This window comes from Agelaius phoeniceus, chromosome 5, assembly GCF_051311805.1.
Source record: "Agelaius phoeniceus isolate bAgePho1 chromosome 5, bAgePho1.hap1, whole genome shotgun sequence".
In the NCBI taxonomy this organism is placed as follows: Eukaryota; Metazoa; Chordata; class Aves; order Passeriformes; family Icteridae; genus Agelaius; species Agelaius phoeniceus.
This window is the reverse complement of record NC_135269.1, coordinates 53532369-53557706: the sequence shown is the minus strand read 5'-3', so window position 1 is coordinate 53557706 and position 25338 is coordinate 53532369. Positions and strand designations below refer to the sequence as shown.

The following is a 25338-nucleotide window of genomic DNA, read 5'->3' as shown; positions in this document are numbered from 1 at the left end:
ATCTACCACCTCTAGAAAAAAAAAAAACCTAACATTTTTTGCCTCAATGTTCACAGATTTGCACTGCTTTTCTTGTGGTGTGATGTGTAGTAGTCTGTAAAAGTATAATTAGATGAGCATGCTTGCCGAAGTTTCAACTTTACCTATACTTGACTCATCTGTTTTTTAAACAAGATTTTGAAATAAGGCACTTAAATACTTTAAAGCCAATACTTAACATTTAGATTTGTTTAGACTGAATATAAATATTTATTTAGACACAGTTAAGCTGAAATTAAGTGAGTATTCAGCTAAATTGATATAACCATTCAGTAACATTAAACCAACTTGGGAATTCAGACAAGCCTTTGAAAAGTAAAAGCATTAAAAGTGCACAAAGATTTGCAGAAAAGCATGAAATGAGAACATGGTAAATGTAAGCAATTTACTTTTCCGCTCTCTAGAGAAACTGTCCCAACCTCTGGGACATCCCACAGCCCAGTACAATCACCCAGAAGACAGAGCTATAGGGAAATTGTCTACAGATTTGAATGGGGATAAGAATTGCCTGTGTTGGGTGCATCTGGTACTTTGAAATAATTGACCTCTGATGCTAAAGATAGTAACACTGGTGGGATTCAAATACTCCAGACATTTATGAAGTACCTCTCACTTTCAGGCAAAAAATTTAAACTGTCCCTACTTGCACTGTACAGTGCCTTCAGCAAGAGAGGCATGGTTTAATAATAAAGGACTGTAAGTATTTAAACTGAGGAGGCTGTAATTCAAAGAGCAAAGGAAGGTCACCGTGCTCATCCTCACTACCGTGTACAGCGCGCTCACTGCCAAAGGAAGAGCTAAGGGAGGGGCACAGATCCCTACCTCCACACACTTAAGAAAAAAAACCTCAGCAAGCCAGCTACACCACTGGTTCAGAGACCACTGCTCCATCTGAATACAACTGGAAAAAACAGATCAGTCTCCATTAGGTGGTTAAACAAACAAATGTTTGTTTAACCCCCTCAGAAACAGCTGCTCAGCAAGACTGGTGTTTGCTTTTTTGACAAAGTTCCTGAACTTGTAATGTCTTTCTCATTTCCTTCCCGTCTAGGACCACTGACAAAACAGTCTATCACACTTTTGTGCTACTGATTTCACTGTACCAGGCACCAGAAACACAGAGGTCTCAATCCAACATCTGCAGCCCTGGTCCCTTCTACACAGCAAGCACAGCTCACAGAGTTTGAGGAAATGCATCAGGCATTTTACAAATGACACAAATGTAACATTTTATTAAGGTTTGTATTAGCCTCTAAGCAGAAGTGTGAGAGGAAAAAAACTCTTGAAAGAGCCAACCACCTTTGTCTGGATGAATCAATGTCCTTTACCCCTCCATCACTGCATCCCTATGGGATGGCCATGAACCTGTTGTAGATGCATGTGAAGAGACTTCATTTCTAGTAAAAGTCAGGACTCTCTTATACCTTCTGGAGTCCTATATCAATATTAATATAAAATTCCCACAGGGATCTAGGTAGCCTGACAGGGATCAGCCCTTTTATTAATAATGCTTTATTTCAACTAACTGGAACTGTTATTTGATTTATGAAGTCCTTTGCAAGCTTCAGAGTGATTTGCACAAAATCCCTATGATCTGTGCTGAATGAATTGGGTGACATAATACCTATTGTCCTAGCATCACCAACCCTATCCAACACATCTTTTGACATATGACCTTATCCAATTAAATAAACAGAGCAATTTAGATAGGCAGAAGGCAATTATTAGTGTTGGATGCTGGCCAGCTAACTGAAACAGGAGTACCATTTGTTGAAAAAAGCTTTATGTCGTTTAGCAAATTTAATGACTGGAAGCTTTTAAGAATAGTTTTGGACTGTACTACATCCAGCTATGAAAGAACCAAATGTATGGAGCTCCCTTCATACCACAGCAGGTGACATTTGTGAGGTCTTGTGCAAGGCTGCTTCTTTCAAAAGGATGCCTGGAAATAAACAGCTTTCTAACCTGCTCCCTTCTATCCCTAATTGCCTATATCTTAGCTGGGCCTTATTTATTTGAACAACACATAGGTAAATAAGGAATCAGGACTGTGCTACTTTCACAACTTCTTTTTCATGCTGGGGAATTGTCAAATACCATTTCTTATGGAAGGATTTCAGATGTTTTTCACTCTCCCTAAGTTATTTGTCAGGGCTTCTGTTTTTTAATGGAAGACAGAGTAAGAAGAAAGAGAACAGTGAATAACAGCATGATAACATAGAAATAAGTCACTTCTTAATTGGGACTTGACCATTACTTGCAAAATGTATAGTAAAGCCTTGATAATAGAGCCCAGTGAACAGCAGAGGGAAGAAAGCGTCTTAGCTCTTCTGTGCAATGCTGGATACATTTCTTTTTGTGTATATTAACTAACTTTTTTTTCTGTATAAGCACGAGCTCTATCACATGGTCATTTCCCACTGAGGTTTTCAAGTAGGCCTGTGCCAGTGCTTCCCTGTCCCAGCCACCCAAAGGACTTCACTGCAAAAAAGCCCTGACCTCTTCCAGAGGGAACAGGATGCAGCAAGAATGAATGAAATGTTTGTAAGGCCCCCATCCTATCTGAGCACCCTTTCAAATTCCAGCCACCAGTTGACCCTACACTGAGCTTTTTGTTCCTGGCATGTCTGAAAGGGTCTGAGTATTAGTTTAGCCTATTCTGCTAAGTCATTCTTCAAAAGCCTTTTTAAGCTTGCCTAATTGCATTGAAACTTTTATACTAAACCTGCCAGTGCTAAAAATCTCTTCTAATGCTTTTTATTTTGGATAGGATGTCAGCTTTATGAAATCACTGAATGGTCTGGGTTGGAAGGGAGCTTCAAAGACCACCTAGTCCATTCCTCCTGCCATGGGTAGAGACATGATCCAATAGATCATGCTGCTCAAAGCCTCATTCAACATGCTCTAGAACTCTTCCAGAGATGGAGGATCCACAGCTCCTCTGGGCAACCTGTTTCAGTCTCACCACTCCCAGAAAAAGATTTCTTTTTCATATACCAAATCTAAACTTACCTTCTTTCACTTTAAAACTGTTTCCCCTTATCTTGTCACCACAGACCATGAAAAAATGTCTTTCTCTGTCTTTCTTATGACTCCTCTTTATATATTGGAAGGCTGCTATAAAATGGCCCTGAAGCCTGTACACTCCCAACTTTATCAGCCTGTCTTTCCAGTCCTCTGACCATTTCTGTGGCTCTCCTCTGGACCTGTTCTAATGAGCCCATGTCTTTCTGTACTGTAAACCTCAGACCTGGACACAGAACTCCAGGTAAGCTGCATTTTGAATGCTGTTTCCTTGTTTCCAATAACCTCCCTGACCCAGAGCGCAGATGCTCAACCTCTCTTTCCCACCCTTGGCTATCCAAAAAACCACTCACTGACCCTATGCTTTCATTGCTTCCAAGGGCAAGCCCCTTCTAATGACCTTCTTCCTCGTACACCGAGCACAAATATCTAAGATTTTTCATTTTTGTACCCCATGCTGCGGGAAAAAAAAAAGGAAAAGAAAAGCTGGAAGCTGTTGCAGCCTTGGCTTCAGCTCTGTGCTGAAGGGTGCTGGCCTTCGCTCTGTCCCTGGGCTAGGCACCTTCAGAAAACCACTATTTTTATCTTGTGATAAGACCCAAGGGCCCAAGTGGGATCCAGAACACAGACAGACACAGCCCAAGGTCAATATGTAGGCAAACCCAGCTTGCTCATGACTGACTAGCAAATGCCATGTCCCTTGTCCCTCTTGAAACACCCCTCAGCACAAGCCTTCCCCAAACACACACTCCATTTACACGCCATTTAATAACACCCCAGTATAAATGAACAGCTATTACAAGAAAGTATCCAGTTCTACTCCTGAAATGATTTTGGTAAAGTTCTTTTTCCCCCACTCAGCAATGACCTGGACTAATTAAAGAGAAGCTAGCTTCCTGTTCAAAGGAATGGCCCTCCCACCTCCACTGGCACACCTCAATGCTAATGGTATTTAAGCCATGCAAGCACCATTAAGATTTGAGATTCCACACAATTAAACATTGATACAAGAGGAAAACTATCCTTTTAGCAGATTACTAACAGCACACTGGCTTCTGTTGTCCACATGGGATCTTGAAAATTGACTGTCTGCATGGAGCTCAACATTTTATACTACTGCAGAAATGGAGCAGAATTAGGAAACAATTATTGGTAAGTATGAAACTGTGGCACCTTAAGAGCCCCATGTGTAAGACCAATCTAAGGAGAAAGAAGTTTTTAAAACTACCAGCTTTCATTTTTCCGTTTTTTTTTTACTTGTTTGCACAGCTGGAAATTAATTCCCTGCTGTTTCATATTTCCTCTACTGATTAAAAGTGTTGCCTACTGCATCATTCTCTTCAAGGCCTGGATTTTCTAGGTTAAAGAAACATTAGAAACAACAGAGCTGAGGTAGTGAAATAGGGTTGAATTGAAGAATTTTTATACAATATGAGCAGTAAAATGTATTTTTCTCAATAACACTTTATGCATGGCAGAAATTGCTTTTCCACATCAAAGTCAAGACATATTCAAATAATGAGTTAGTGCAAGAACCTCAAGGATAAGACATTTACATTTTTAGGAACAAACAGACTTGCAACAGGCAGTTCTGGGTATTAATCTTGGTTAGCACCAAAACATGCTTTTCTGGGAAAGGCTCTGCAGACCTTTTTGACCTCCTTTCTCTGCCCTCAGGAACTGACAGAATCACGGATTGCACATGTTGAGAGAGCTATACAAATCAGCACAGGAAAGGAATCAGAAGCCTCTCTAAGCTAAACACCTCACTTTCTCATCTATGAGAAACTTGAAAGTATCCACAGTCTCACCATAGTTCTAAGAATTGTGTTAGACATGAAATGAGCCCGCTGGTTTTCTACTGGCTTTTTTTCTGCCTAGTAGAGGTAAGCAGTAAATAACTGTGCCATTAACTTGTGCAAAAATACATGCAATCTAATTTTAGTGAGAAGGGCAAAGGAAGATAAGTACACCAGGTTCAATTAATGCTGATGCTAGAAGTTGTAGTAGGAAGTCAGCATTTCTTAAAACTTTGTTCATACTGAGATTCCGTGAGCTCCCAGTTGTTTTATCCTGTTTACACTAAATATTCTGGCAGAGTGGTCACCCACATAACCTCCACATTTTCCTCTTAGAGTTACAGTTAAAGACAGGATGCAGGTACAAGATTTTTTTACTTACAGCATCCCTGTCAACTGCATTTGGTGTTCAGGGGTTACTTATAACCACATCATCCCCAATAAGTGCTTTTTTTAAACACTAAGTTTAAAAAAGTTTTATCTTGATGAAATCTTGGGAATGTGACTCTTCCAAAATGCACAAATATGCTTTTCAGTCCTGTTTTTTAAATATTGCATTTAAATAGACAAACAGGAAATTAAAATAACCCTTGAACTATTTCTTTAGTCAGTCTTAAAGACTGCTGGACTCTGTCACCATTTACAGGAATGTTTCAACACCGCTTGATCTGCTGAAGCTCTACTCTCTAAAAATGGATTAAAATATATGGCATCACTTAAAATATAACTTTTTCTTTCAGAGTTAATTTAATTAATTTCCCTTAGAAAGAAATTAGTCAATTTAATGTTAACAGTTACATGTTGAAAAAAGCCATTCTGAGCCCTATAATAACAAAAAATTAGCACTCCTAAGGTACATTTGTGACTACCAAAGTGCCATTCTTGTAGCTTCTGACTATGTATACCATTAGTTTTGTCTTTTGTTACCCTCCAAATTCCCCAAAAATCTAGGTTTCACAGAATATGATTTACTTTGACCTTGTCAGCACTCAGCAGCTTTGCTCTTTTTTCTCAAGCTCAAGCCTGTCTGGGGAGCACAGACTAAACATTATTATACTTATCTCCAGTAGAAACACAATCCAGATTTCAAGCGCTTGAACACAGCAGTGGAGATTTCTGCACTTAGATGCCAGGGCCACCTACACTCAAAAAGAAACACATGCCCTTGGCTGGTGGGAGCAGAGCACAGGAGCACGTGGTGATTCTCTGGTGTTTGCACTGTAGCTCTGTAGTGGGAACAATTTTTTGAATTGGGTAGTTTCAATTAAGGCTGTAAAAAGCATCTGCACCCCCCTCTGATGCTTTGCTACCTGATGCCTTAGCCTGAAGTGGAGCTCTTTGATTCAGAGCTGTAAAAGAAACACTTCTACATTTATAGGAACAGACTGAAGGAAACCTGACTTCAGGGCACTGAGTTGTGTAGGTGATCTGGCTCCTGGTGCAGGACCACCTTGTGCATTTTTCCCAGCGATGAACAGAAAATGTGTAACCCATTTTCAGAGTGGGTATATGAGCTCCCCTCAGTTTAACATGGGTGCTGGCCAACATGCATCCACAAATGGGACTGGAAAACCCCTATAAATGAAAGTTTTAAATACATTTTTCTCCTAAACATTCCTTGCCAATCAGTTTGAGTATCCCTGCTCTGCATCCCACTTGCTCATGAATTTTCGTTCTCATGGGCTTAGTGCTCCCCACACAATAACTTGAAGTGTTGTACCATCCAGGTACTGGGATGTGGTGCACTTCTTACTTCAGTAATACAAAATGTAACTCCAACTTACACTGTCAGAATACAACCTACAGCCTCTAATTCTTGTCTTGGAAGGCAATACACTTTTATCCAGTTATTTCCTACTGCTAGAGAGAAGCCATTCTCTCCTAGCCACTGCCATGAAACACTCATCTATAAAATAATTCTTCCTTGAATGTTTGTTTTTTTCCTTACCTTTCATTGTGGAAACAGCAGGGATATGACCTCTCTCATCTTTCAAACTCTGCATTATAATCTTTATGACATGTTTATCGAAACAACCATCTTTTATCAAGATAACTACTTTGCCTTTGCAATGGGTCCCACATTAATCCTGACTGAAAATGTGGAGAGCTAAGACCTAAGAGCCTAATATGAGAATTAAGTGGAATAAAAAAAGAAGGTTTTGCAGTCTGTCGAGGGAAATCTCAGCAGTAGGCTATGAAAATGCTGGATGTTAGTGCTGTGCATCAGCAAACAATATCCAGAGTTCCTCAATTTACATAGGAAACATTTTTAATAGGCACTGTACAAGCAGCTCTCAGACACTGACTCCTTCCCTCTTACTCCTGAGTAAGTCTGCAAGTCCACAGATCAGTAGAGCTCTCACAGGGATACAGCAGCAAATCCTGGCGCCTGCAGTGTGCATTTTTCAGAGTGTTGCCATGGTGATCTCCAGTACGCTTATCCCCTGAGAGCTCTGCTCAAAATTCAGAGGGAACCAAAGCAGGACAAAGAAATGACACCCAAGCAAAAGCTACAGGGATATTATGTGTAATTAGCACATGAACATCCTTTCATAGGGAAGATTTCAGAAAAAAGAGTTATTCTTAGAACTGAGAGGTCTTTAGGAAAGAAGTGCAGTTTTCATAGTCCCAATTCTAAACCAATAACCATGGAATAAACCCAAGAATTTCTAACCCTGTCTCTGTGGATGGATCACTATTTGGCACAGGGTAAATCCTCAACCTCGGTACTGCAAAAATCCAGATTCCAACAGTCAGGACAGAGGAAAAGGCATAATTAAGCAGACAAAAAGAGACATTACTTTAATAATGAAGCATTGTAGATCAGCAACAGATCACTACATAACCAGAATGCAACATTTACTTTTTAGAGCATTGTATTTCCCTATTTTATGAAGAGTTAACACAAAAATTCCTAAGTATTTGAGTAATTTATTTTTTTGCCAATTACTTTACATCATCTGTCGGTCCTTACGGCAGTTCTACTCTCTTACTGCACTTCCAACAAAAGGAAACTACATTTGTGCAAACATGAAAGCAGCACTCATGTCACGTAATGTATGATCTCAATAAATAACTGAGAAACCTGTTGGGTGGTCTTTCACTCCTACCTTACAAAACTCCTATGTTATAGGGGCCATACACATAAAAATGAACCATCAAGAAGAGACACCAAAATTAAAAATCTAGGCCATGTCTGATATGTCACAGTCCAGAAAAAATACTAAATGAGAATCAATGTTTTGCCATTAAGGCAGCATGTTTCAGTCAGAGCTCATGATCAGATTTCACCAGATGCTTTTGTGCCTAAATGAGCTTGGAGATCAGTTAATCCCACATAGTTTGATGCTCAGCCACTTGTGTAGGGCAGTTTCTTTCCCCAAAATTATATTCTTTTTGTTCTTATGTGGCTTCCTTACTCCTGGTACAACGGACTTTGTTTGTCCTCCCCACATCATCATCTATTAGATCAAGGAATACTTAATCACATTATGAAAAGCTGCCTCCTAAGCATGGAGTTTTTCAGTCAGATCTGCTTTACTTTCCACAAAACCTTTCTGGGTTGGTACAGCACTAATCACTTCAGAGGTTTACTCCACCCCCTCTCACAAAATCTGGTGTGCAGCCTGTTGCTTATGACCGTGGGTAGCTCTTGGCCTGCTGCCTCTGTACTAATGCCTGATGCTCATCACTGTGGAAAGTGACCTGGTGACAGGACATTCATGGAGGTTTGGTTTCTTCAGCATATTCAGGTTCTCACAATCCCATTGATAATGGACATAGAAAGGGTTGTGCAGTGTAAACTGCAAGTATCCATTTGTGTGATGCACAAATGTTTCCTCAATATATGTTTCTCTCCTCCCTTAGAGTGTTTGGGTCCCTAATTTTTCTTTGCTATCCAGTGACTGAGTGAATTCTCTATGCTTTCCCAGGCTATAAACTCCCTGGATTTCAAATAACTACAGGTCCAACAACTGTTGACTGGAGGAAGAGCTGAGGGAAAGTCCCAGGTACAATCTTTGGTATTTATCATTTTATCTTTAGCTCCCCTTCCAAAAGGGTGCTGACACTTGCCTTGAGCAGCTTCCCTGTATTTTAAGCTTTCTTGATCCCTTTTAACAGTGGATCAAGCATTTTTCCGGCATACATTGGTATTTCTGCTCAATTGCAGGGAAAGGACTTGAACTTTAACAAGATCCCTACAAAATCACTGATTGCAATAGACATAATACTATGGCTCTTACCTTGATCCCTTCAGGGAAGAGGTTTTATTTATCATGAATAAAGATGAAGACTGACAAGCAGACTTCAAATTAAAGCAAAAGCTAGAAAATCTTGGATTACTTGTGGAACCAGCATTTAACAGCTTAACATACTCTTTATACAGGTATTATACTGCGTATTTTACCCCTTAATGAAAGCAAACCTGTCATGAACAAAATCATCAAGACCACTCACTGACAGACAAGAATTTAAATAAAATTTGCTCTTATGAGATCAATTTGTACTAATTTCCATCTCTTAGATGCTTATGCCTTTTCCAGGGCTGGTGAATGGAATCCCAGCCACTCTAGAAAACATAGTTGTATGCTGTAATGTTCATACGCTTAGGGAATTTACTTAAAATGCTCACTTTACTTACTGTAACAGCATGAACTCTACCACCCACTATTTGTATGACAATATTTTACAAGGATACTGCATATCTTGAAAGCATGGGGACAAGTTAAGCATACAGGAGCTGTCAAATATTTACCTTGCCCAAGAATGTTAGATTTATTAGATTAATGCCAAAGATGATAAATGCAGTTCAACTTCAGTGAAGGAGTTAGCAGAACAAGACAAGAAGCATCACTGCAGAGATGCTTGCTTCAAAGTCATGTGTTGCAAAACATTGAATGTGTCCCCTCCTTCCCCCACCACTTGCCTTTTCTCTCCCCTGCTAGTCAGCAACTGGGCCAAATGCAGTCCTGTCAGCTGCTTAACAGATGCATAAGGAAGATCATACCATCCAAACACCTCACTTAGGGAGCCTTCTTTATTCTCCCACAGGGTCAGTTTCAGTTTATCTAGTGAACGTGAAAGTAAGCAGATTGCCCCTCTCTCCACATGTTGTCCTGCCATTTATTTCAAAGAAAAAACTTAGGTGAATGTTATACTTTGCCTAACATCTGGGCTGGTAGTGGCATGCAAAAGCTGGTGAAAAGACAGTCATGGAGCTGTTCTAGCAGGAACAACCCATATTTCAACTTCTGGCCAGCTTAGTTTTCAGCTCTTGCTTAGGTTTGAGATTTGGTTGCAGCCGTACTCATAGCACTGATGGAAGTACTAGGGTGCACAGGTACCTAAGAGAGTGGGTGTGTGTATAAACACATCCTGACACCATTGAAGTAGAAACCTTCAGTAGGCTTACTGCAATTGAAGAAAAAAACTCTCCCTGTTGCCTTGTCAAAGACAACACACAGACTTGCTGGGCAAAAATGTAATTTCTGTTCATTTTTCTTTCGTGAGAATAAACACCTGCTTTTGTATAAGATTACTATTTTCAGGGTACCTAATTTATTTGCAATAATGTTAGCATATTCAATTATGCTCAGGTTGTGCAAAATAGATATATTTGGAACATTTTCCTTTACATTTTTTTTTCTTGTTTCTGTTCCCCATCTACATCATTTACTTGTTCTTTTCCTTCTGGTCCTATATATACTTCAAAGACATATTTTCAAAGAACAATTTCTCTCAGCATAGCTTGTCCCCGAGCTGTAAAAGTTTTGCTCACATATACTTCCCTCAGGAGAGACAACTTTTTTGCATAATGCTCCTTTAGGCAAAATCTATAATCATGCAAACAGGTAGAACATTCCCATGTGGGGCAGCTCAAGCAGGAAGCATACACATCTGGCAAAGCAGAGTCAGTGTAGCACCACAAATATTTACACCCCAGATAAAATCTATATCCTGCCGATTGGGCCACTGTAAACAAGTGCTATCCAATACATCTTTCAAGGTAATCAGCTAAAGAATTCACATGTGGATGGATGGTCTGATTCACACAAGGGTATGCAAAGCCTGGCAAATGTAACGAATCAGCTCAACTGACCACAGTTCTTTCCTAGAACCATCCCAGCCTTTAGAACAGGATCTTCTTGGCTTTGCAGCCAAGAAGAGCTTTCTACAGTCATTCAGTTTCTGGATATTTCTGATGATGCACTGGCAACCAATGCCACTGCAGAACCAGGACAAAACTTTCCCAGAGTCTTCTGTAAAGAATAATACAGCTTATGTTTTACAAAGATGTTGGCTGTAAGAAGTGCAGGAGGACTTGAGGAATCTGATCACCACCCCTGATACCAGCTGTACTCTATGTTTTTGTGTTTCTGCTCATTACAATGTAAATGGTATTGTGACCCTTTTCTCTTCTCTGGTACCCTGAAGAGACAAATGGCCGGTAGCCAATGATTTTTGGGTGTAAACTGATGCAGAGGATGCCAAGGCCAAAGTTGTGACCTGGCAACTTCAAGGTCGAAAACCAAACCAAACCAAACCAAACAAAAAAAACCCAAAACAAAACAAAAAACCCCACCCCCAAACCTCAAGCACTAAAAGCCATGTTTTTTAAAAACACGGTCCATTTATTGTCTGGAAATTTCCAGCTCCATTTTTCAGGAAACACTGTCTGCGCACAAACAAGAGTTGCAATGTTTCACAAAGTGGTAAGTTCCCAGCAACTGTAATTTGATATGATTCAGTTAACTAGTAACAAATTTAAGTCATGCAATTTTAAGGAAAACCAGCAAAGATAAACAAGACTTTTGTTTACAAAGTCATTGGCTTACTCACCGGCAATGAGAAATTTCCTACCTAAATGTAGATATTTTTGCATCTTGACATTACTTCATAACATTGTCATGTCAGCTTGATCAAATTGAATGCTGCAGTAACAGTACACCAGAATATTGCCTAGCTGTCCAAAGGAATGGTTATTTTTAAATACAATGTCAATTTCACTACATTAATTGAATCAAATAAGGTTGAGGCTTGCCCTGAATTTAGCCCTAAAAAATTATTAGGCAAGAAAGTTGTCTCGGTATTTAATTTTTAATTTTATCCTTCTTAAATCCCTTAATTAAATATAATATTAAATACACCATTAACGAAAGATTATTATGAAGGTTCAAGTAATATGTTTAAATGCTTTAAAGGAGGGAGAAAAACAAAACAAGAGCACAAGTTAGGCTTATAAATAGATTTCATAGAAATTAAAAATTTAGCATTAAAAAGTATCATCCTGAATGCACAGGGCATTTTTTCATGTTTGCTAGCACAAAAGTAACAGCAAAGGTTAAGAGCAGTGGAGATGGTATATTCTATACAAAACATTGCATTAATCAAATCATTTTCATTTAGCAAAGTGACCAGTTTACCCAAGACAACTGCTTAAACAACATCATTGCTATGATAAAGCAGGAGGATGCACTGCAGGAATGGAGCAGAAGTCTCATACTATGAAGAGACCCCTAACACACCTGCAGCCAGGCTGCCCTGGCACCAAACCCAGGGGATCAGCAGCATGAAGATTTCAGATGCACTTTTGCAGGAGCCTGGTCCATAAGCCAGGTGGGAGAGTGCCGTGCCCTGTGTAGGGAGCTGGGAGCAGCAGGGGCTGCTGCTGCAGGGGGCCAGGCAGGAGGCAGCCGAGGTGAAGGAGCGGCACTATCCTGCCTCCCCCAAGGAGTTCTGCTCAAAGCCCTGCTCCCTGCTAGGCTCTGTGGGCTCAGAGGGCACCCCAAAAATTAATTAGACATTAAATGAATGGGGCCTCCTAAAAATTGTTTGTTTATTAGTAATTGCACAGTTCCTACAGGCATAGCATTCAGAGGCTTTCCCTGTACAGACAAGCAAACAGCAGCAAGATCATCAGCAAGAAGAGCAGCAGGACAGTGCCCTTATCTGTGCCTGTTCACACCAGTATTGTTCACACTGGTATTGTTCACTTACATGCAATTAAGAAGTGAGGTGAGGAAGCTGATTTCACCTACTCAAATGCAACAGTCCCATAAAAAGGCTTACTTTGTCCAGGAATCAAAGGTTTATGGAGACAAAGCCACTGTAGCATCTGAGAATGACACTAAAAATTATACTCAAGCCGCACAATCAATGCTAAAGTCAATGCTGAAAACTGATTTGCAACAGTTCCCTCTAATTCTGTAATGCATTTGCTTTCCTAAGCAGGGACAATTCTCAATTTTTGTTGCCAGACACAACAAGAAACTTGATGCCAATATCCTCACTTCTTTGAGAGTATAGAACAATATCCCAAATGGGCAACTCAACCTGCTTATTCTGTAAAATACCACAGGCTGACACATTGATTTGAGGGAGTTATGTTACCATTCCCATTGCATGCTAGGAGAGGGAAGAAACCTGTTACAGTGTGGGTGACAACCATGCAGTTGTTATCACCAACCTTTACAGTAAGAAAAGGACAACAGTTTAGGCTGGTACCTTTGACAGAAATTTGTCGATGAATCTCCTCTTTGCATCCCCCCCAAAACTTCAGATTCACCTTTAATATGACAGAGAACTGATGTGAAACCCTATTTTACCGCACCCAGCTTTTCTACTTGGCTTTGCTAAACTTGGGTAAACTGCTTTTTGCCTTCTCTTGATCTCTCCAGGATGCAGCAGCCATTGCCAAAAATAATTTTCCCTCACAATTCCCTTGCAGAGGTTTGCACTGTTTTAATGCTGTAGCATCACATATCCTTCTAATCCCTGCCCACACATTTTAACATTTCAAACACACAATTATTTATAAGCAAAATGCCACCAGGGGTTTGGCGAGGTAAAGTGGTTTAGTGGGGACTGAAACTGGGGAAGGGGGAGAGGGGAGGGTGAGTCATCATTTGGTGTTTTTAATCCTTCACTCCTCCTCTATTGGGCTTTGTCATTAGCAGTAGCATTTACTCACTTTGAGCAGGGCCAAGACAGCAAACAAGTTCTCTGAATTTGAAAGCCAGACAATTCCAACTCCTAACTCAGCCATGCACGCCTGCTCCAGGCTGTTCAATCCCTTGAGACCCCTTTTTGTAGCCTAGCTTTTTCCCTCCTTCAAGTGCCAACTCATGGACAGCCTTTGGCTAGGGTTTTGTGCATTCCCACCTGCTCCTGCAAGAGGGAGAACAGACTGGCATGGAGTGACGCCATCCTTAAGTTTTGTGTTGCATTCAGGGCTGGGCATTGCCACACCAAATGGAGCAAACAGGTTACAAAAACTGTTTGCACAGACAAAGCAAGGCACTTGACAATCACCACCACTCCAACTAAAACACCATTTGGAAACAAGTTGCACTGCACACTGAAGGGGAGACAGCACTTGTTCAAAATCTCCTCTCCCTTTCAGTCGTTGCTCAATAGAGCAGCAAAAAATTTGTCCTCCAGCCCAATTATACCACTCTGCTGATGCTGGAACAAAAGGAGAGAGAGCCATGACAGAAATAACAAGATAACCCGCATCTCTAATGGAAGCAACAGCAGGAGGTAGAAGAATTAATTTCTGTCACACACCATTTTTCTTTCCACTTCAAGCACCCTCTCCCTCTCTAAAAACTCCTTCTATACATGTCCCCTGCAAAAAAGAAAAAACATCTTTGAAGAATGATCCTCCCAAGACTACCTATAGCTCACACTTTTTTCAAGTCCATTGAGAAACAACTCTGCCTTAAGGTATGAGAGCTGGGCAGTGCAGGGATCTGAGCCCAGCCTGAGAATTGACAACATGTAGGCTCCAGCTCTAGGCTTTTTAGGGCTGCTTAAGTTTTGAAAAATCTTTTAAGTGTGGATGCCTCAGGTTCAGCTTCCATACATACCCATGTTTCTGCACCAAAATACTTGCACTCAGTTTCAAAAGAGTGAGTACTCTGGAGTTCTAAGCATAATTTAGGACAAGTAAGAATATGAAGAACCTTTGAGAATTAGACTACTTATTTCAGTAAATTAACTAGGTAGAAACTGAGAAAATGCTGATGTTAGACAGTATTTAGCTTCCTGGGCTATAAATGGATATAATTTTTACTTACCTGACAGGTGTGTCATGAGAATTAGCTAATATTGACACTTTGATCTTTAAAATGCTTTGCCAAGTATTAATTAAAGAAGGAACATTTTGCATTTAAAATACCAAGTATTTTGAAGTTGAATTTGTCTCCATCCCTCTCCTAAAATGGAAAAGAATCTACTGTTTGTTTTTCTACATATTCCCCAGGAGATAATTTCAGAGAAACATGAGAAAGAAGACTGACATGCGGGTCTGTGTTTCAAGGAGGAAGAATGAACACCTCTAAATAAATAGCTGTGTTTTGTTGCAAGAATTTTCTCTCCTGTGGGTCTCCTAGCCAAACCTGTAGACTTAATCAAGTGTTACTGGATTAAGCAGAAAGGTCACTCATACCCTCCAATAAAACATATTTTTATAACTAACCTACAATGGTTTTTTACAAGACAAGTCTCACAGAGAAGTATGAGAAGTACATAACACATTTCAGATATTCAAGTCTGCAACTACTGGTAAAGTGTGGCCTCATTTCTCTATAGAGGGAAAGGCGCCAACATATGGGCTAAACTCTATTGCAGTTTATCAGCAGCTAGAGATATGAAATATGTACGAAGCTGTGCAATGCTTTTGTTAGATGGGTCACTCTGTAGGCTTCTGCTAGAGGAAAATGGAGAGCCAAGGCTTGCCTGTGGAGCCAGCTCTCTCCTTGTGTCTCCATGCTTGATAAGGGCAGGATGAGGGCAGGGCTTTCACCATGGGCACTCTCATTGCAAAGATCTAGCAGCAAAGGCATGACATTTGGCCTTTACATGACCCAGTGAATATAAACTCAGATTAGAGGGAAATAAAAGATTGTATTTGATAGCATGTGAGAAAACAACAACATAAATAAGTGTGCTCTCCACACCCTGGAGAGATCATTATGCAGGGCTTTCCTGTGGTTGTTACTGCTGGTGGTTACAGCCTGACCTGGTGTCACAGGCTACTCATGCTGGTAGTGCAGAGATGTAATTTCTCCTGGAGCTGAAGTATTCTCCTTAAAGTTAGCCAGGCAACACAGGGAGACCGAGATGGAGGGAAAGAAAAAAGACAGGACGTAGGTACTGAGAGATGCCAGAAACCACATGCATGAAGCCAGATGCAACCCATGTGTAGTGCCCTTGCATGCCCTTTAGGGCTTCAGTGTGACAGGACAGAAATTCTGTGGGAACATTCTGCAATGTTCTTGCCCACAGCCCAAAGTGTGCAGAAAATAGGGAACAATTTTTGCATGTTTTGGTGACTTAAATTTTATGGATCTAAAGAAGTGTCTTAGAGGTGATTCTTAGAGGGACTTAAGTCTGATTGATTGTCATGCAGAGAATCAAAGTTCCTTATGTGACTCCTTCATGATAGTCTCTGTAACGGGAGGCTTCTTCCCCTGTTTCCCTGCCTCATTTCATGCACAGCACAGACATTACTTAATGAACTAGTAACTCCTTAATATTTATTTTTCTCCTTATTATCAAGAGTGTCTCTGTGCTTTATATACCTCCTCCAAATGTTGCTGAGAATTATTTATAGCATTCACAATATAGGAGCCAAGCTCTTAGAAACAATAATTAATTTTACAATAGCCAGCTGGATCCTGAAATTAAGATGGACATTTTTGAGATGGACACTGGTTTTGAGAAAATATTTTATAATTCTAGAAGTCTAAAAAGTATCTCTGTAGACCTTCCAGGAAGAGCCTGCCTACCAGCTAGCAGAGCTTAGTGACAGCACATGACATGATGGGGTCCTCACCCTCCATAAGGGTGTTTGAATCAGGCTATTTATGATGCCAGTGCACACATTTTACATAAGGAATACTGCTGAGAACAGTGAAAAAACACTCAGTGCTACATTAAGAACTCGTTCCTGGGATCGCAGATTACAAAATGTGCAGCAAGAACCTAATTTTGGTATCTAATCAGGGCTGAGTGTTCTTCCCCTCATCCTGTGCACTCTCTTGCCTGTGCTCTACTTGATGGTGCCTGCTCCTGATTCCCCAAGGTACACACTCTCCTTCCTTCTCCTTGCAGTCACTGCCTCAAGATTATTTTGATGTATCATCAGCATAATTCAACACAATTGGCTTTTCATCATCTCCACCAGCCCATTTTATGTTTTTCCTAGCCTTTCCTTATTTTTGAGTGGAACAAAACCCTCACTCTCTCCATTTCTTTTTGCCCCTTTGTGAGGTAAAGAAACACAGCAAGCCAACATTTCACTGGGTTTATCCAGCATTCCAGCTTGTTGTTTCACCTATTTGAAAGGTCAGTCCAAAATTTCATTGGATGAGAATGAGGAAGAGCAAGTTTTTTCCACCTTCTGGCTTTACAGGTAACCAAAGCCAAAATTCTACCAGTTATTCTGCCAAACCATTACAAGGTATTCAGGCTCAAGTTTCAAATTTAATTTTCAATTTTGACTAAACAAAAATTTTTAATAAATATTTCTAGATGTGTTACACATCAAAATGGATGATTATAAGAGCAGGTGCTGGATTTCACAGATTCAGGGCTCGACCTCCAGTCTGTGAGTGGCTGCAGGTAAAGCCACTGCTACTCTTGGTTCCCATGATGTCCTCTGATCCCTCCCTTCAGCTCTCCTGTCTTTGTATATGAGAATATCTCCATAGACACTTTTGAGATACAAAACTAAAAGTGTATGTGAAAAGGTATTTTCTGCTCTCCACGAAAATTTGTTGATTTGATATTACTGCAAAAAGCTCAGCCAATGTGAGGCCAATTAATTTTTAAAAATTAGTAATGTTTAGAAGGATAATGTCAGATACCTGTAAGAGCCAGATCAAAAAGAAGGTTTACATTTAGGAGCTCAGACTACATTTGCACAAAATCAAAATATCAGAAAAATAACATATACTAGAGATGATATTTATTTTTACATGAAGGACAAAATGCTAGCATCCATCTCTGCAGGATGTGTTTAGTCCTCTGCCAGTTTCAGGATCAGCTAATAATCACATTGCCAATATTATACTCCTCAGCTTCCTAAAACACAGCTCTACTTCATGTCTTTGTTTCCACATACATACATGAAATGAAATTTTAACTGGGCAGATATCTTTTATAGCTCAATTGACATTCAAATTGTGCTCTCCTGCTAAACAGGCCCTTAAAAAATACAAAGAACAAACCAACAATATTCTGCTTATTTCACAAAAATAGTAACTAAAGATAACCCTTCCTGAGTTTCCCAGAAGTAACAGTTGAAGATCGAGTGGTGAGAAAAATGTGAAAGCAACTGGCAAAAAACTTCTGCATGTACAAACTTGTCACACACATGGGATAGTTCAGGAAGTGTCACTGGCCTGAACAAGGTCATTTGAAATGTATTTTTAGGATCTTGAGGCAACTAAAGTTGACTCAGTAAGTTACTTCAAACTGCATTGTTTTGCTCAAGACATATTGGAAGGTTTTAAGGAACTTGATTTTATCCTTTATAAGCCTACATATATTTCAAACTGGGCTAGATATGAGTAATGGAAAGAATCAAGGCACTGCCTAATCTGTAAACCTTCAACTTAGGTACAATGTTGTCAAATCTGACAATCTTCATTTCAAGCAATCTTATATCAGTAGAAAACTCTACATAAACCAGACAGCACTTTGCAATGTTATAAGCAGCTCCTGCTGCTTTCAGTACTACTGGTCAGCCAGTAATTATTGCAGACAAGTTAGGAAAACCTGAAAGGCTAGAATTACAACTGTCCCAGCTTGTTAGACACTTAAGACATAATCACTGTCCTCTTTAACATCTAAGTCATTAATTCTATACTTTATTCAGCATTTGGAAAGGCTTAGTTGCTTGCTTCCAAGCTCATCAGTCAGGCTCTGGGAAAAGGAAGGTGAGATCGTGGGAAAAATGTAATATGAAAAAACCACTGGAACGGATCTGTGGTAGCTGGAAGTTCATGACTATTGCTGCCCCGCACATCAGAGCCACGCAGAGTCTCATGGGGAAAGACTTGCAGAGACACAGCTTTGCCTCATACACAAATATATACATACAAATACACATGTGCAGGCACACTGTTAGGGGGTTCACATTATTATGAAATACAGCTAAGGAAGGCAATTACTTTAAGAAAAATAATGGCATATTCCCCAGCAAAGTAACAGTTTCAAGAGGTTCTAGAAAATGAACCAAAGCTCTTATTGTTAGAGAACTATTGACTCCAACTTTGAAAAAGAGACCTCAAGTGAGCAATGATGCACTTAGCCTGGAACTTGCAGCTGCTGTATTTCACTCTAAATTGAATTGCCAATCCACGGTGCAATCTTTTTCTACTATAATCTCACATCTTCAGGGCAAGTATACCAAAAATTACTATATATGGGGTGCATTATTCCAAGTTAGACTGAATTCCTCTGGAAATGGAAAATATGTCTGCATTACTGAATTTAAGAATCCCTGTGGGTATTATATGGGAGTAGTGTTTTCTTTTATCTTTTTAAGGGCGCTTAGTGACAACTTCATGTCATTTTTCCTGCAAATAGTTCTTAAGCATGCAAGTGACTGGCCCCATTAAAATAATTTAGGTATATATTAGCCTATAGACCCATATAATAGATATTCTATACCACACACACACATATGCACAGTGATCAGATCCTGCATTCTCACCATAATAAAAGTGGCTGCCCGATTTATCACGATTTATAGTATCACCAATGTCAATGAGATAATTGACACATGCTCTGAAATACTTACATTCACTTTTCCACTAAGTCTTCTTCACTATAATCAAGTTATTTTCCAGGACAGTTTAATCTTCTTACTAAATAAAAGAAGGCAACAATTAAAAATATATTCATATGCATTAAGCTATGTTCAATCACATTAAATTTATGAACTTTAAAATATGATTTAAGATCATCTATAGTGTAATATAAACTTGTAATTTGTTTATATACAGTCAGTTTTATTACATTTTAAACACAACTTTATCACACTATAACTTTCCATCCTGAAGCTAAATGGGGCAATGTTCCCTATTTCAATAGCTGCTAGGATAGTAAATCAGATGGTCACTTGCTCACAGATGTACAACTAATTACTGAAGAACTGAGAGCTAAACTGATGTATTACCCAAAAGAATGCCTGGCATTACAGATGGGTTATTGTATGACTTGGTGATGGGTTATTGTATGACTCCTCTAGCCAGAGCTTGAACATGCTCTGACCAGTGGCAGTACTTGGCACCTCCCCTGACCAAACATTTAAGAATGGAAGAGAAGCAATGTCTGTCCCTTTAGGGAAGGATAAAATACCATCAAATATTTTTAACATCACTGTATATGCCAAAAAGTGGTAACAAGAGTTCATGTAGATTGTTCAACATAAATGTGAAGATGACAGCTGTCCTCAAAAAAATATCCCAAGCAATAGACATAGTGAGTGTTGTCTGCCTCTGTTCCTTACACAGAGTTATTTCTCAGTTGCTTTTAGCAAAGCAAGCAATGCACAATCAAACAGTTTGCAGCACAAGCCACCATATGTACTAAAAGACCACCTCATGACAGTTCCCAGGTAAAAGAGCCCGAGCACCTGGCAAAATCCACCACCTTTTCCCCAAAGCCATCTCATCTCAACTGAACATGACTTTTAGACTCACATAACACTGGCTTTCAGGCAAGTAAGACACAAACATCTGCAGGACTTTTATTTTCCCTTCATGTTTCTTGAGGCTGCCCAGTCCTAAACCAAACTTATTTTGCTAATGTTCCATGGAATTTAATTTTCTGTGCTCATACCCTATATGCAGTTGCTTTGTGAAGATGTTCTTTAAGACTATGTACATTCATCTCTTTGCAGGGAAAAGCTGTGTGAGGGAACAAACCTTACTGGGTACAGGATGAACACGTAGGCTCAGCAAAATTGTGAGATGGGAGAAGAGCTGGGTGAGATATTTAGAGCACAGCTGCATGCTGCAGCCTAACTGGAGAGTCTAGGATTGGACTGAGGAAGGTGATAGGAGGGAAGTGTCAAGTAAAGCAGCCGAGCCAAGACACAGACAAAAAAATTAGACTGTAGGACCAAGGTAAAGGGCAGATTTCTTTCTATGTTTTACCAACAACAGGAAAAACAGATCTGATGCAACTTAATCATGTAAAGGAAAAGAAAATTCAGAAGTTAAAAGGAAGGACAAATGTGAACCATTATCATCCTGTTGACAGCCAAGAAGGAAGGAGGTGGAGGTAGTCAGCAAGGAAACAAGACTTGATCCTGCTGAGAAGTTTGCTTTATATATCCATGTTTTCTCTTTCCTTACGAGCATTTTTGCAAGCACTGCTGAACAGTGATTTAGGCACGTCTTGCACAGTTGGTTCCCCATCCAGCCCTGCAGATGCCAGAACTGAGGTGCATGGAAATTAGTATTTGGCTGAGCCTTGAAAAGTAATCAAATGCTATCAACCCTAACTGTTATGGCCAGCCAGCTATACCCCCAATAAAAAAAGTATTATTAAAGGTATATCCTTTGCTAAAAATATCAGAAATGTATTTATTGAGAAAATTGGTTCTGCCATAACCCAGGACTTGGCACAGAGTCATCTAACTACTTATGTGGCAGATCTCACATGGATACACCAGGCATTTCAGTCTGTAGTTCAACTGTGCCAGAGAATGATGCTACCAAATTGTATTCAATTTTCTGTGTTATAAAATTGGAAGCCTTTTTCATAAGAGGCTTGGGACACAAGCCAGAAATCTCGCTCACTGTCTCCCTGTGTATTCAGACTGAGTCATCAGATTTTCCAGGTTTCTCCACTCAAATGGCACACTGCTTTGGATGGACACAGGTGGTACCATCTGCCACAAGGCTTCTTTGGTTTGTTTGGTTTTGTTTCTTCCTTCTACCTCCTGCTCATAGCACAGAAGCTCTTTTTCAGTATCTTACACTGGATCTTGTTTTTCATGGTATGGATTTGGCCAGTCAAAATAGACTGTTTGAAATAAAGGAACTTCAATACATATTGTTTGCACAGGTCTTCTAACAGCTGGAGGCACTTGCAAAGTGACCTGAAGCAAAAAGTACTTCAGCAACGTAGAGAAATTGTTCTTTAAAGATGACAGAAACCATGAGCACAACAGAGCAAGTGGGTAGAGGGATGGTCACATAATCTAACTTCAGTCTAATGAGGCTAATCTTCCTGTTTCTTCTCTCTCCACTAGCTTGACAGAAAGAGTCCTGCCATAGATTGCCTTGTGGATTAGGAATCAATCTTCAAGGTCTCAAATGCCATTATTTCAAATAGATGAGAAAATCAGGCTGATTGGTTGTATCCAAGTGCAAAATTTTGCAAGCAGGCAACATGCTGCCCTGGCACTGCAACTGCCAGGGAGATAATGGCTTCTGAAAGCAGCAAGGAACAAAGTGTGACACTTGTTCTGCAGTGCCTAAAGCTGATGCTGCTGTAAGTACGGGTAAGAACATACTGACTTCTTTTTTTCTTTTTTTTTTTTAATGTTTGCTTCTAGAGCTAAAAACAGATCATAAACCACTTTTTTTGAGGAAGGATCTTGTTTGTTTGTTAAAAAGGGCAAGCACTGGGTCAGGGATGGAAAGCTGTGCTATCTGGTTCCCAGACAAAAACCTAATTCCCCTGAGCCTTCAGCTATATGGAACATATGGAGCAGACTTTCATATAGACTTTTACATGCCCATGGAACTTTTATCCAGCTGTTGGGCTAACAAGCACAGCACCCTTGACAGGATGGAGCACATAGGACAAAACTACACACTGCTTTTTGAGCTTGATTTTGAGAATGGATCTTCATATTTCAGTGAAGACATTATAACACTGAGACCATGTCCACATGGAAACAGGATATAGAATTTAATATTAAAAACTTTAGGGTGATATCAGATGTCAACCTAATGCTCTAAACATTGCAGTGTATTTAGATCTCTAATTAACTCAGAATCACACAATATCTGGCCAATGCATCTTCTTCCCTCATCTTCGATTCTCTAGCTTACATGACTCCAGGTCATCTCTATTCTGCCCTCTCCACCTCCTTGACCACAGACACCAGATTTCACTTCTAGCACATGAGCTCTTGAGTTTTATTACTGACTTTCTTTCTCCTCTGCTTGGCTCACTGCTATTTTCTTGGCTGGCTCTAGACAGCACTTTATCAGAATGTAAGGACACTGACTTTTTTTTCCTGAAGCCTCCCCCTTCCTTTTGAGAGCAAATGGAGCCAAGGCCAGCTAGCATGACACACCCCCTCCCTGCAAGGGATCTATTTGTACAACCTGGTGCTCTCCCAGCAATGCAAGATGCTCCCCAGGTCATGAGCATCACTCAGCACAGGGCACAGGAGACAGACCAGCATTACACAGCAGAACAATGTTTACTCTTAGTTTTCCAGGAATTCAACATAATCCTGGCATAGCCAAACTTTTAAATTACCCTGGTTTCATCCAGGACAGAGTTAATTTTTTTGCAGTAGCTGTGAGGGGACAGAGCTCGGAGCTGTGTGGGTATGTCTAGGCTGTTATTCTGTATCATCCACACTGGTGGGGGCAGGGAGGGACGTGGAAATAAAGGACTCTTATTCTAGGAAGAAAAGTGTGGCTTTTGGGTCACACAAGAGTGGCAGGATAGCCATTGCTAATTTTCCCAGGTTGCACCACCTCAGGCTGGCTGGTGAGCACTTATTTCCATGTAAATCACCCTCTTTTTGTATACTTTTGCTATTAATATTGCTGCTCTAACTGTTCATTTTTCTATCTCATTGCTGTTTCCAGTAAATTCTTTCTTATCTCAACCTGTAATTTCCCCCTTTTTATGTCTCCAATTCTCAATTCCACCCCTGGAGTGGGAAGGGGAAAGAAAGCAGGGTGAGCAAGTGAGTGGTTGGTTTGGGAAGAGTCTTGGGGATATGGGGGGGCACTTATCTGAGGAATGCTGTTCCATTTATAAACCATGACACCCAGAATTAAAAATTAACCAAAGATCACAAGTTCAGTTTTCCTTTCACTTTCCTACTCCTTTGAAGTCCTAAAACACTATTTCTGTTTCCCTCTGTTCTCAATTCTCATGTAGTCCTTGTAGTCCTCTTTTTCTTTAATCCTTTGGCCTCCGTGGGACAGGGAGGAGAAGAGGCAAAGAAACATATGGGAAAATGAAGCAGACTGCCATCTGTGTTTGTGCTGACCCGAAAAACCAATATAAACACAAACCAGTTACACTAGCTCACATTCGCCAGCAGTTTTCAAAGTACTGAAGTAGCCCAATCATTTCAAAATACCTGTAAGCATTTCACTGACAAGAATTATTAGGAATCCTGTGTTATTCTGGTGTTATGCAGACTTACAGGTAGCTCTGTGCTTGCCATGAAATATTCTACAGCTGCTGCTTTGGTTTAAAACAGCCCCAGCAATACCAACCATCCCCTCTTCACAGCACAGTTGTTAACTACTAACTGAAGAACACAAAAATTCACCAAAATTGTTCTACAACCATTACTGTTCAATCAAGGTAAATGGTGTAACATTCAAGAACATTGCTCCAGAGCCTCACACCTCAAAAAAGAAAATCAGAATCTGTTATATTACATTCTCCCTTTCATCTTCGTGTCACTGAAGGCATTCCACAGGCAGTTTTACTTCTGACAGCACGATTTTCAATCAGTCCACTCTTGCCTAGATTTGAAATAGGATACTTCATGAAATTGGATCCTGGTAGCCTCAAACATGCCCAGGCTTGCAGAGGAGGTAAAACAAAAAGAAAAAGAAGGGTTTTTTTTAAACACAGGGTGCTAGTAAAACTGATTTTAAAGTGCCACTTCATTTCTCTCAACTGGAAGTAATATATTACCTCTATAAAGTCTTTTATACTAAGTTCTTGAAATTCTTTATTTACACAATGCCATTGGTGCTCACCTCACCTTAGAAATACACATTTTAATAGTCAACCAAAGTGATACAACTCACCAAAGTAAATAAGACTACTTTAAAATTGGCTTCACTACTTTTTCCCATATATCTTCCAAGCTAGTGCTGAGTCCTGCAGTCTCTTTCATCATGTACTCAGTACTCACACAAGAATTTGAAGGTTTACTCCTTGAATTACAGAATGCAGCCTGCCTTACTGGAGAAAGGAGCAGGCACGACAGTGTGAGTGTGAGTGTGAAAAAGGAGAGGAAAAAATGCAAAGTGTGGGAAGGTAAAAAGAAGCAAAGATTGTTAAATGGAGAATGAGGCATGGATAAGAGAGAATAAGAGACATAGGGAGACAGCAGCAAATAATGGTGTGGAAAACAAGAGGAAAGACGTAACAGAATGAAAAGTTTATCTGAGCACTGTAGGGTTTTAAATGCGTTTTTAGGACATTGAACAGAGAAGAAAGTACAGGAAGAAGTGGA

The 25338-nt window shown here is 40.0% G+C and overlaps 1 protein-coding gene across 8 annotated transcripts in view; it reads right to left on the bottom strand.

The window, feature by feature from the left end:
- The window catches only part of PLXNB2 (plexin B2), a 252189-nt gene that overhangs the window by 95945 nt on the left and 130906 nt on the right, over window positions 1-25338 (bottom strand). For all 8 annotated transcript variants that reach the window (XM_077179032.1, XM_077179028.1, XM_077179033.1 and 5 more), the window contains one exon: window positions 19675-19741. In XM_077179032.1, the coding sequence (XP_077035147.1) occupies window positions 19675-19676 (2 nt within the window). In that variant the 5' untranslated portion in view covers window positions 19677-19741. The remainder of the gene's footprint in view (window positions 1-19674; window positions 19742-25338) is intronic.